This window comes from Glycine max, chromosome 6 (assembly GCF_000004515.6).
Source record: "Glycine max cultivar Williams 82 chromosome 6, Glycine_max_v4.0, whole genome shotgun sequence".
In the NCBI taxonomy this organism is placed as follows: Eukaryota; Viridiplantae; Streptophyta; class Magnoliopsida; order Fabales; family Fabaceae; genus Glycine; species Glycine max.
This window is the reverse complement of record NC_038242.2, coordinates 8,715,957-8,729,118: the sequence shown is the minus strand read 5'-3', so window position 1 is coordinate 8,729,118 and position 13,162 is coordinate 8,715,957. Positions and strand designations below refer to the sequence as shown.

Here is a 13,162-nt window from a genome sequence, read left to right as displayed (position 1 = left end):
TCATTTTTTAGTTCAATAGATTTTTTTTCAAAAATTCCCATTTTACTCTTGATTAAGAGACTTGTCAACAATATAGAATGTCTTAAAAGAGATATTAAAAGAGACTAAAAAATTGTGAGGATTTTGGTATTGTTTTTTTTTCAATAAAATTGTCATGTCATTTGTTTTTTTTTATTGTTTTTTCAAATTAAAACTAATTCAAAATTTTGATTAAATATAAATTTAAGTGATTGTTATGCTTAAGAAAACTATTTTGTACTAGGGTTCATACTTTTAAACCAATCAAAGTTACCCGTGCATATGCTCATGTTGCTCTGCTATTTTTTTATACTTAGATTAATAAGTAAAATATTTCAAAAAGTATAAAAAGTCATTTTTTTATCAAACTACTTTTTGGTGAATAGAAGAAGTTGGATCATCTTCATTTCTATTACAAAGGCTAAGATCCTTCCTTCACCTGCTTGTTGTTACGTGTACCCGATACACCCCGTCCTATTTCTCCTATGGTAGGAATTGAAATTCCACTTAAATGGTAAGAATTTCAAATTCTCTACTCTCACATAGGCCTTTTCGTTCTCTCACACCTAAGTGGTGATGGTGATTGGAGTAACACATCACGATGGAGGAGTTGCCCAAAAAATCCTCCAGCTTCAGCAGCGGCGGCGCATGGCCCACACTCTGCAACAAAGATTCAACAACACTCACGTCGTTGTGGTTCAGATTCTGCTCAAACATGAGACTTTGCGTTAAATTGAACTAGTAAGAACAAAGATGGAAAAAATCTAGAGATCGACGACGTTGAGCCTCGAGCTATGCGGAGTCCTCCATTGTCGTTGCTTTGTCTTTGTCATGGATTTGCCATTGTTGTGACTCGCTTTGTATAGATCCCGCACTCCATGCATCTCACATCTTATCTGTTGACTTCTCTCATTGTTGCCATGACCACCTTGGCCACACGGTAACAACGCAAGGCACCATAGTCGTAGCAGCATGAGACACTGTAAATGTGGCAAAGACCTCAACCTCATCGGAGGGAGAGGAAATAGATTTTCGAGCATAAATGTTAAAAGAAAAAACGATATGATGTTTGCATATTTGTTGTTTGGATTTCTTCATGGTAATCTACGGTTCGTAATGGGTTGTTGGGTGCAGTTAATGAAGAGGTGAGGTTAAAAGGTTGTCTATGTTGAATCGATTTAGAGAAGATGTGAAGGAGCTTAGTCTATGGCGGTGGAAAAAGGAATATGTGGTGGCAATTGGGATTATCAGTGGCAATGGCGGTGTTAAGGAAGATGATGGAGGTATTTGTACCAATGACAAGGGGTTCACTAGTATCGGAAGTAAAATAAAAATTGATTTTTTTGAACTTGAATTACTTTATCCAAATACGAAAATTTAAATACAAGAAATTAAATTGCTTAATCCAAACAAAATATTTACAAAATGAAAGGAATTTAAATCATGACAATTAAAATATTGTGTATTTAAATTTTTTAGAAATTTTCAAATTCTCCATCCAAACACATGGTAATAGTTTGAAATACCTCAAATATTATAATAAGACCGAATCCTTACAAAATAAAACCATTCTCAAATATGGACTCGAGGCTAAAATATTTTTTTCCTCTTCCTAAAATTGAAAATGTTTGGATTACGATAAACATATTTTACCCATAATTTAAGTTGTGATATAAATTTTTCCTAACTATTGGCCATTTGTTTAAAAACCATTAAAATATATTTTATAAATACAAATAAAATATGATAGGTTATCTCTAAATATGTGAATCAACTATAATTATGATTTTTTGTATAATTAAAGTCTTAATATACAATTACATTAAATACTCAAAAGATGAACTTTATCAACTATAATAAGAAGATCTAGTTGAAATATAATTGTTTCAATAGAAAGTAATGTGGTCTATTCCAAAAAAATAAAATAAGAAGATAATGATAAAAAATATTAGATAATATTTGGTGTAACAAATAAATGATAAGATATATTGATAGTAATCACAACAAAACTTAAAATTTTCATTTATTAAATTAGATTATTTTTCATTTGACTCTATCAATTATTAATTTTCAAAATAGTGACTGATGCCAGATTTATTTATTTATTTATTTTTGCTTTCAATTTAATTTTTTAAACTAAGTATACTAATGCTATGCCTTTTAAATTTATACGTTCAATATGATTTAAAATAAGAATGCATAGTTTATTAATAATTTAGACTCTCACAAAACATTTTTATATAATTATGAAATTTGAAAATACTTGAACACAATACTTAGGAATAAAAAAAATCATTTTATTTCGCACACCTAATATTCTTGTGATAATGTATTATTCATATCATTTATAAAACGATATATATAAAGAAATAAAGATGTCTCCGGTGTCTCTGGTAGGTGAAAAACCCAATTTTCAAAACATTCAAATCCAATGGAAGAATGAGAGGTATTGTTGTGGATGCGTCACCCCCACCGTTCGTCTTCGCGCAAGAAAAATAATAGACCATTCATCAAATTTTAGGAATTCAAATACTAAAAAACAAAAGGATATTTACCAAAAAAAAAAAAAAAAACAGAAGGTTCAAAGAAGATGAGCGTTTAGGGATAGGGTTGGAAATTTATTGGGGAGAAGGAAACGTCGGAAGAAATTATACCTTAACTTGACTTAAGAAAGAGAGAGAGAAAAAAAAAACAAATAAATAAATAATGCACATTTATTTTTGGCATTAATGTTTAATATCCTTAATTTGATTTGATTTGATTTGTTATAGCATTAGGGAGAAGAGGCTGCTGTTGTTCATACGTTTCATCCTGAGTATCCCAAACTAACTGAAAAATTATACCTCCTCCTGTCTCTCTCTCGCTCTTGCGTTCTCTCACACCACACCACACCACATCGCACTCCGCACAAACAACAAAACCCTATTTTTTTCCTTTTATTTCCACACTCTCTCTCAATCAACGCCATTTCGTTCTCTCCAAAATCACACTCCGCTAACTCTTCGTCTTCCGTTTTCTTCCGAACCGCATTCGCACAATTGCCAATACAGCTGCTACGTTCGGGGGCGGTTATTAAAACGGTTGCGTTTCGGTATCCTCGTCAATCACTTGCCAATACCGCTTCTAGGGTTAGTTTCTCCACTCTCTTTTTTTCGCTTTCTAATTCCCCGAAATTTCCCCTATTACCCTAGCTTCGGTAGAGTTTTTCCTCACGTGCTTGCCTTTTTAGGGTTTCTTTTCTATCGACGCGGTTTTTAAGGGTTCCACACTGTCTTTCTTTTATTTTAATTTTGGGCGTTGCTTCGATTCTTGGTCGTGAACTGTGTTTGATGGTTGACTTTTAAGTGTTGTACCATTGTCTCCGTAGTTGTGCTTTGGGTGCGGGGATCGATTTCTTTTCGAGATTTTCACGATGGTGCGACTCTGAATTTTCCAAGGTTTTATGCGAATACATCTTTTTTTTTTCCTGCTTAAGATGGAGGCGTAGATAAGGTTTTCCCACGCGGCATTGTCTTGTGTTTCAAGTCACGTGGTTCTCGTGACGGTATCTGATGTTTTGGCGCTTTCGTTGATTGGGGAATAGAAGAAACCGTGTCTGTTTGTGGTTCCAGTTCAGTTGATCATTGTTGGAGAAGTTGCCGGTTGGAGTTATTCTCTTTCTCGCGTAGAAAAAGGGCCGAAAAGATTGAGGGCTGTTGCTTCTGTGGAGATAACCTGCTATTACTTAGCTTCTGGAAGAAAACCTGCTGTTTCTTAGCTTCTGGAAGATATTGGTCTGTGGATTAACCTAATTTCTTGGTGGAATTGCTCCAATTTTCATCTGGAACAGTTTTCTGTTTAGGCAGGTTATTCTTGACTAGTTTTTGGTATCTATAAGATTGAAAGAAGGATGACAGATGTTAGTTAGAGTTGGTAGTTTTGAATTTGAGTGCAACCCTATTGTTTTAGGGGAAGGGCTGGTGAAGAAGGTGCACGTGCTTTTTTTTTTTTAGTTAAATCTGATGATGTTCAGTGTTAGTTATGGCCAAAAGTGAACCTTCATTAGTTCCAGAATGGTTGAGAAGTGCTGGAAGTGTTGCTGGGGGTGGCAGTTCGGCCCACCATTTTGCAGCTCAATCTAATCACACCGGTATTTTCACTTCCCTGAACTGTATACATCTTTTTAATGCCTTAGTTTAATCAATTCAAAACATTATCTACTTTTAAGTAGAAGAAAATGCTGTTCCCTTTTTGCAATCTATTTAAGAAACACTTTTTTTGGCTTATAAGTTTATGATAGGTTTATCTCCTTAAAATAGGGGAATGGAATCATAATTCATTAGTTAACAATTTCTATCATTGTTGTGTAGATTCTTCTAATGTTGCCCATCACACAAGGAATAGATCATCTAAGTCCACTAATGATTTTGATAGCCCTCGTTCTGTGTTTCTGGAACGAACATTTTCTTCAAATTCTCGGAGGAGTATCAATGGTTCTGCTAAGCATGCCTATAGTAGTTTCAACAGAAGTCATCGTGATAAGGACCGTGATAGAGAGAAAGATAGATCAAATTTTGTAGACAACTGGGATCGTGACTGTTCTGAACCATTTTCTGACATCTTTCCTGGAAGGATAGAGAGAGACACTTTACGGTGTTCTCATTCAATGGTTTCCAGGAAACAGAATGAGATTTTGACCCACAGAGTTGCAGTAGATACCAAATCTGGTGGCAATAGCTACCAGAAAAGCGGTAATGACTTACTTTCTGGCAGTAGTATTGGTAGTAGTGTTCAGAAAGCTGTTTTTAATAAGGATTTTCCTTCACTTGGAGTTGAAGAGAGGCAGGGAATAACTGAAATAGGGAGAGTTTCATCTCCTGGTTTGGGTGCTGCTGCTAGTCAAACACTACCTGTTGGCAGTTCAGCTTTGATTGGTGGGGAGGGATGGACATCTGCTCTAGCTGAGGTACCAACTATAATTGGAAGCAGTAGTACTGGATCTCTAACGTTGCAACAAACTGTTTCTCCAACTTCTGGGTCTGTACTTACAAGTACATCATCTGGTCTTAACATGGCTGAAGCTTTGGCACAGACTCCATCTCGAGCTCGTTCTGCTCCCCAGGTAGTTTAGTTGGTTTTCTGTGACTATCTTCATTCTTATATGATTATAATGATTTTATTTATTTTCATGACCAGTTAACAAGGCCTTAATCATTTTCCAGGTGTCTGTCAAAACCCAAAGGCTTGAGGAACTGGCTATTAAGCAGTCAAGGCAGTTGATTCCAGTAACACCATCAATGCCTAAGGCTTTGGTAAGAAAATTTCCCTTTTAAATATTGTTTTATTAGTCATATATTGCAAAACTTGGTTTGTTTTAGATATCAGGAATTTGATTTATTAATTTGACTGGTTTTTTCATAGTAGTAAACAGCGAGTTGAAGTTGAGAATTTTGAGCTGTTAAAGTTGTTTACAACCTGGAATGCCTTAGCAAGGGTGGGGATTATAGATAAAGCATTAGACTTAGAAAAAGAGAGAAATTTCAGCAGAAAAGTTCTTACCTAATTTTGTTGTATCATGTTTTTATCATTTCATGGGCATCGGAATTGATCATGAGTTAGTGCATAACTACAAATTAATTGTTCTATTGTTGTTAATCTATTATTATTACGAAACTGATTTTCTGTAATGATTTTAACTTTTTTTCCTATGAAATTTGTGATTTATTATGAGTTCATATCTATTCTATTTATATTTGTTTTAGATAACTAAAAGGAATAAGTAACAAAACTAATGTGTTGAAATTTATGATTCTGTGGTCACTTTTAATGAATGCAAATAACCTGTTGATAGGATTCAGATTCAAAAGTTTTTTTTTAAGACTCTTTGATTGAACAAATAGTTAATTTTTGAAGGTACTATATTGTTTCTTCTGTTTTACTACATCAACATGATCACTTAAAATGGGTTTTCTTTGGCATGCTAATTCTGGTTCCTGCACCACTGGTGGCACTGATGATGGCTTGTTGATCTGTCTTTTTAATAAAATTGACCATGAAGTACAGTTTATTTGTTTTTGTGAAATGTACAAGTCTCATTGCAATCCTTCAATACTTTATAATTGAATTTCAGGTTCTGCTGGTCTGTGCATCAATTATGTATGAAAATGTTGCGAATGCTTGATTTAGATTATGTAAATTTTTCCTTTTGTTGTATCAAAATTGGATAATATATCTTAGGTTTTATTCATACATCAGAAATAAATTGCTATATTATAACATCATGTATGTTTCTGTCTTCTATTTGACAAATGAGAGTTTTTTAAATTAAATTCTTGGTGAATTTCTGACGGCTTTCTTGTCAGGTTAACAATTCTGAGAAATCAAAACCCAAGACAGCAGTCAGAAATGCTGAGATGAATATGTCTGTCAAGAGCATGCCGCAACAACCCTCTGCTCTGCACATCGTTAATCATTCTGTTCGCAGTGGAAATGCCAAAGTTGATGCTCCGAAAACATCTGGGAAATTTACTGATCTCAAATCAGTGGTGTGGGAAAATGGTGTTTCCCCTACTACACCTAAGGATCCTTCAAGCCAAACAAATCACTCTAACATTAGAACTGGAAATAATCTTGCTGTTGCTTCAGCAGCTGCTTCTACACCTTTGAAGAAGACCAACAACATCAAATCTCCCACAGAGCGGAAGCCAATTTCTTTGGATCAGAAACTAGGGTCCACTATGGATAAGAAAAATTCTATTTCTCAAGTGCAGAGCCGGAATGATTTCTTCAATCTCATTAAGAAGAAAACTCTGATGAACTCCTCAGTTCTTCCAGATTCTAGCCCAGTGGTTTCATCTCCCCCAATGGACAAATCTGGTGAAGTGAATACTGAAGCTGTTGGCTCTCCTGCAAGGCCTCAAGATCTTCGAAATGGTGCTGAAGTGACTAGCAATGGTAATGCCCATGTAGAGCTTAACAAACCTGATTATGATCAGAAAGATACAATTCTAGATGAGGAAGAGGCTGCTTTCCTTCGTTCACTTGGCTGGGTGGAGGATTCTGGTGAGGATGAGGAAGGCCTTACAGAAGAGGAGATCAATGCCTTTTATCAGGAGGTGAGCATCAGTAACCCTGATTTATTTTTGTGTTAATTTATATTTGTTATGAATTTGAATTATATTTGTTTTGATTTTTTTTAATGTATTATGTGATTTTAACCTTTGAAGTTAAAAGCATTGCTTTATTGAATCAAATGGGTGGGTTCAAAAGTTCCCTTCTGTTAATCACGGCTGAATTTCTTTGTAATATGTTGTACCAAATTACATGCTTGAGTTTGGCATTTTGAAGGAACTTGTTGTAACTTGGGTAAATTTTATGGAATTATCAATTCATTTTGGCCAAAAGGTTTACTTCTTTGTTGACTTTGGTTTTGTAGTGCATGAAGTTGGGCACCACTACATTAAAGCTATGCCAGGGCATGCAGCCAAAGTTGTCCAAGTTTTTTGAACCTTATGCTACGACTAACTTGCATGGAGCTTCTGCTGAATTGAGTTCTGACTCCAGATCTGAAGCTTGATGCTCTCGGTTCTATCACGGATAGACCCAAGTTTCATTTTTTATGGCAGATAGCTAGTAACATTCTTCCCTTTTGTTTTTAAAGAAGGCTGATCACTTGGGAGTGAAAGAAGTGGGTGGGTTTTGATCGGAACCCTGCATTTTGCAAATATTGCAATAAGTTACAGGTGTCTCAATCCCGCCTGCTTAACAGGGATTTTTTTTTTCTTTTGGGTTAAAAGTTATAGGTTGGTGGTTGGGTAGGGGTAGGCTAGGGCTGTTTTGTCTGCAGTGGAAGGTGCTGGGCAATTGCATCTTTTGGGGTATTTTGATCCTTTTTTCTTTCAGAGGGTTGATTCTACAAGATAAAGTTTATGATGTTTTTGGTCAATTTTACAAAAAAAAAGGAAATTAAAAGCTTCTAATTTTAGAGTATTTTGATATTGTTATTCCGGGTAGTCTGATATTTGTTTCCTTGCTGTGACCTGTCTCGCGGATGAAATTGAGATGAATAAATAGAGATTAGGTAAATGCTAAAAACCGGCATTAAGAAAAAAAATATATTGAGAACAAGTGCTTACTATATCAAAAACAATTTTTTTTTTAATTAAAAGCATTTCATAGTAAATTTTAATGCTGTTCAATTTTACCTGTTCTTTCGATATACAACTTTAAAATATATTAAAAATACTTTTTTTTTTTGCATTTAACAAATTGATGTTATTATTAGTAATGGATATATTATTTCATTAAAAAAGTAAGAGATTAAACTTTTGAAGCTATAGTAAAATTTATGTAAATAAATTGCTTATTGACGGTGTTAAATTTTATGTTTAAATTTTAGTTTACAAAAAAAGGAAAAGTATCTTTAATTTAATATATTAAATATTATAATTTAAATTAGGAATTAAATGTAAATGACATTGTTTAAAAAGAATAAAAATATAATACAAAATTAGATGCTCAATATCAAGTTATGTAATTTAATGAAGAAGAAAACATTTTCATTTATTAACGAAAATCTAAATTTATAATAGAAAAATACATGTATAATTTGAAGTCCTTTTCTTTTATCATAGAAAAAAGTTTTTTTATTTAAAATTTTGGTACAGGAGAAAATAAGGGAAAATAAAAGAAAACAATAGCTAATTATAAATGTAAAAATGAGACATCTAATCTAATGCATCCTCGTTATTTTACTGAATTAAAGGTATTTTTAACTGAGATTCAAAAACTAGTTATTCGATATATAAATATCCATTTAAGGACCGATATCTTTGAACATATTTTTTTTTCATACAATAGATTAGTGATCAAATTCCTGATCACATATTTATCGGATATGATTATTAATTTGTCAACCATACTATGCCATATTGATATCTAACACCAAGCTTGGCTAACAAGTTTGCACAATGATTTTCCTTTCTTAGAGTATGCTTTAATTTATTGTCCACTCTCTTGATATGTACTAGTGTCATTTAATTTATTGCCATAATGATCGTGAATAGAGACATCCTCCTTTACCAAAGTGTAATAACTTCCATGAAGTCTGAATAACAAGTTACATGGTGGTTTCATGGTTCAAGTTTATTTTACCAAAGTACGATACTCTTCATGCGTACATCGAGCTGCTTGGAAACGAAAGCCTTCGTTCTCTCATTCATAGTTATAAGGTTACTACAATGTACCAAAAGCGGGTTATGATTGGAGTGCCTCTTCACTAAATGCTCCAGTACTGATGTTTCAAGCTACTCTTCATTCTCCAAGTTTGACCACACACTCCTTTACCCAACCTTTTTGTGAAATCAAATGTCCCTTTTTATAATTTCTCTGCCAAGTGAATTTTGTACGAAAGAAATCCATATCAGAAGGTTGCAACTACAAAAAACAAAAGCAAAAAAAAAACTTTTGTTGGAGAAAAGTTACCCCTACAATTTTAAGATGGAGATAGTTTCATATTGAAATCTCCAACTAGAACCCATGGCTCAAAAATCTACTTCTTGGATGACCTAAATATTTCCAAAGATGACAACGCACACAGTAAGTAAGACTAGCATAACTACCCGCTCTAACCTAACTCTAGTTCTCCTCAAGGATATTGATACAATGATTACTTGAGGAAAATAGTCAACGATCTAACTAATAGAAGAAATACACGAGTAACATTTTTCAATATCCCGATTCCTCCGGCATGTCCATGCACTTCCTCTGCTCCCAATACATATATTATAACCTTCCATATCCTATAAATTCTTGGTCGTGGAGAACAATGTGTGTTTCATAGATAATTAAAAATCAACTCTAGCTTATATCTTTGCATTAACTCATGTATATGTCGATGGCTTCACCTATTAGTAAATTAACCCTATGACATTCCAAGATAAGATTGAGAAATCTTTAAACCTAATCATTAAAAACTTCCTTGAAACGGAGCCAAAAACACCTGTCATTGGTGTTAAAATGGTGTATTAGATGTTTCCACCTCCACCTCAACCATAGGATCTGGAGGTTCAGAATCCCCCAGCAAATTCAAATTCATTCTATTATGACTCACGTTTCCCTTCAGAAACCATCAACCAATCACCACACAAATCAACCTTCCTATTTATTACGTTAGCCACCAAATTAGCCTTAGGGTTTGCATGGCTAACACTTTCCTTTTCGAGTCTACATCCTTCAGTGGTAGAATTTTGCTCAGTTGTCCTCACCTGTTGCACCACCATATGCTTTGCACAACTCCTCGTTGTATGGTCATAGAAACCACACTTCTTGCAAAGCAAGTGCAAGCATTCATACTCTACTCTACATTAAACCAAAGAGTTTTGAATCACACTTTCCTTACCAAAAGATGCTTTCCACACACATTTCAACATAATCATGATAGCAACCAATTAGTCCAATAAAACATCTAAATACATGAAACACTAAATACATCCAACAATGAATTTAAAAGTCCAACAAGTAATACTTTAGTTCATTAATACAAATACATCGGCTAAGCTAGCCAGTGGAGCACGACGGAGATTGTGACACAACAATGGTGGAGTACCTATAAACACTTTGACGCTTAAGCTAGTGTTTGTGAGGGAAAGAATTGATAATGAAAGTTAGAGACAGTTTATACCTAAGACCAACTTATATACATAAGTTTAGGCGGAAAAATTAGTTAAACAACATCATGTGTGAGTCTCATAGGGGTCATGTACGTGTTTCGTTATATCCACTTTTTGGTTGTGATTTCCTATAGTAGTCGGTCCACCTGGACAGAGTGGGCGGTGAGACATCTTTATCAAAGTGGGTTATTAGGATACTACTCCAGAAGAGAAATATTGTTCCAATAAGCAAGCTAAATTAAGATATAATATATTTCATTATATAAATTTAGATAAAAGGTTGGACATGACTAACAAATCAGCATGACATAATGCATTGAACCCAAATTAAAACAACGGATACACTGGTTTCTTATTGGGATAGAAGACTCCAAAGTTGTGCTCAATTCCAGCTTGCTTAAGATCTTCATTGAACATTTCAAAAATGAACACATTCAAACTCTGGTCTGGCCTCCTTGGTGTCCCTTTTCCTCCTCTCACATGCTGCACCAAGTTTTTGTTGTAAGCTTGAGAATTCAATTTGCTTGTGTAAGGCTCATAACCCGCACTAGGCCAACCAGTTTCAGACACAACAAGTGTTAGGTTCGACACACCAATCTTCTCAAAAGCAGCATGATAAGCATCAAGCATGGCATCAAACAGATTGTAGTACTTGTAACTCCCATCAGTGACCACAGGGCTTGTTGACTTAAAGAGTGCATAGTCAAGAGAAACATGTTGTGGGTCAGAGGAATATGCAAGGTAAGGGTACGAGTTGATCATCATGGGTGAACCATGTTGCAACAAAATTGTTGCAATCTGTTTGATAATGTTGGTTGTTTCATTGGTGAATGTTCCAGCTGAAGGTGGATAAGAAGATGCTAAGACAGTACCTTTAAGAACTGCAGATACCTTAATGTCTTTGTGTATGCCAGCATTGGTGAGTGCATTGATCATATTTTGAATACCCTTTGCAACGTAGGCTGCTATAGGCCCTGGTGTCACCTCGTTACCTATGATTATGTACCGAAAATTAACGTCCTTTATGTATGGAATGACATTGGTTTGGACCCATGTGTTGGCTGCGTTTTGGTCCTGTGCTATGGTTTGTACGTCTTCATCTTTTGTGCCAATGACAAGCACCAAAGGTTTACCTCGAAGGGCTTCAAGAATGTCATGCCTTGGCTCAAAGATTCTGATGAATTTGATATGATATTTCTCGTAGAGTTCCACAATTTCTTTTGGGGAAGGAAGGTTGTCTCCAGTTAAGCCAAGATTCACACCGATTGATTGAGCACCTACAATACAATTAATGAATATATATAGCACAAAATAAAAGTAAGGATGACATTTTTTTTTGAACGCCATAGTGTCGTAACAAAGTGTGTTTTGGTTTTAACTTCTAAGGTTTTACAACTTTAAATGCACTCATACGGAAATGAAAAATAAATAGTGTGTTTGATTTATGGTTGAGTGAACTAAAACATTATTCATTTGACATATTTTTCCGTTCAACAGTTTTGATACTTGCGCTGCCAACAAACCAAACACACATATATGTACCTTGCTGGATTGGATTCAACTAGCATTTGAGCATTTTGATCAGCAAAACAAACACATTTTCCCCCAAGAATGTGAGAAATACAAATAATTAATGTGTCTCTTGTGAGAAAATATAATTTTTGCACTAAATTATAATATAAATGATAATACATAATAAATTTGTTAATTTTTAAAATAATTATCTAAAAAAAATAAATAATATATCAATATGATAAGTTTGTAAGCGTTCATCCGACTACATTCTAACTTTATTTCCTCTTGTATGATGTAAATTTTGTTCGTTTTAAATAAAAAGGATTAATTTTGTACCATGAAACCTAATTTGAATGGATTATGTATGTATATATTAATCTAACCATAAAAATTCACATTAAAACAAACAAGGCTATTTTTATCCCAAAAAAAAGTGCAAGGAAGTATTTTTCAAGCAAACTGGAGTATAGTAAACTGAAATCAACACAGACAGATAATTGTTTGTGGAACTTACTTGTAAGGGGAAACTGTTGAATTAGTAGAATCGTTGTCATAACGAACAGCGCTAAACCGACATTGGAGTCCATGTTGTTGTTTACGTATATACTGACTTAGAGATTATAAATTGGGGAAGGTTTTGTGAACAACTCTCTTGCTGTAAACACCGAGAGGGAAATAGGAACAGAAAAAAGATAAGTGATTGATAATTGAAATGAATACTCGCATAAATTAATTTAGTGATGATCTCTGGTTCGCATTTATAAAATCTTCACTCTTTTATAGACTGCTTGAGAATGTAAGATACTGGTATTTCTAAACAAATATATAGAAAAAAAAGATATATCGATAGTATAAATGAAGTGGGGCATTTAGTTCAAAAGATTAATTGTGGTGGTATTCGGGAAAACAATGTACTACGTAATTCTTTTAAGAAAATAAATTTTCCCTAATCAAATGGATTTACTTTCGATTGCTTTCCT

General features: G+C 34.1%; 2 protein-coding genes across 4 annotated transcripts; one reads left to right on the top strand and one right to left on the bottom strand.

Annotated features, from left to right (window-relative positions):
- Positions 1 to 2,714: 2,714 nt before the first annotated feature.
- On the top strand, positions 2,715 to 7,976 carry LOC100812026 (mediator of RNA polymerase II transcription subunit 1). Of its 3 annotated transcripts, none has more exons than XM_006581508.4 (6): positions 2,715 to 3,146; positions 3,386 to 4,147; positions 4,368 to 5,119; positions 5,220 to 5,309; positions 6,360 to 7,112; positions 7,433 to 7,976. In XM_006581508.4, exons 2-6 carry the CDS (start codon positions 4,039 to 4,041, stop codon positions 7,571 to 7,573), a joined length of 1,845 nt encoding a protein of 614 aa, XP_006581571.1. In that variant the 5' UTR covers positions 2,715 to 3,146; positions 3,386 to 4,038; the 3' UTR covers positions 7,574 to 7,976. The 3 variants fall into 3 exon arrangements, with proteins under 3 accessions (XP_006581571.1, XP_006581570.1, XP_040872332.1); XM_006581507.4 differs by having other exon boundaries at positions 3,248 to 4,147; XM_041016398.1 differs by having other exon boundaries at positions 2,715 to 4,147.
- A 2,929-nt stretch (positions 7,977 to 10,905) lies between these two features.
- On the bottom strand, positions 10,906 to 13,106 carry LOC100778018 (glucan endo-1,3-beta-glucosidase). The gene is made up of 2 exons (XM_006581506.4): positions 12,697 to 13,106; positions 10,906 to 11,944 (listed from the first exon to the last, which is right to left on the bottom strand). The coding sequence occupies exons 1-2, from the start codon at positions 12,767 to 12,769 to the stop codon at positions 10,995 to 10,997; spliced, it is 1,023 nt and encodes a 340-aa protein (XP_006581569.1). The 5' UTR covers positions 12,770 to 13,106; the 3' UTR covers positions 10,906 to 10,994.
- Positions 13,107 to 13,162: the final 56 nt, after the last annotated feature.

Bases quoted from the DNA above. Each gene is read 5' to 3' on its own strand.
- LOC100778018 (XM_006581506.4), bottom strand. From the start codon at position 12,769: ATGGACTCCAATGTCGGTTTAGCGCTGTTCGTTATGACAACGATTCTA. The intron at 11,945-12,696 runs GTAAGTTCCACA...ATTGTATTGTAG, and splicing joins TCAACAGTTTCCCCTTACAA to GTGCTCAATCAATCGGTGTG.
- LOC100812026 (XM_006581508.4), top strand. From the start codon at position 4,039: ATGGCCAAAAGTGAACCTTCATTAGTTCCAGAATGGTTGAGAAGTGCT. The intron at 5,120-5,219 runs GTAGTTTAGTTG...ATCATTTTCCAG, and splicing joins GAGCTCGTTCTGCTCCCCAG to GTGTCTGTCAAAACCCAAAG. The intron at 5,310-6,359 runs GTAAGAAAATTT...CTTTCTTGTCAG, and splicing joins CATCAATGCCTAAGGCTTTG to GTTAACAATTCTGAGAAATC.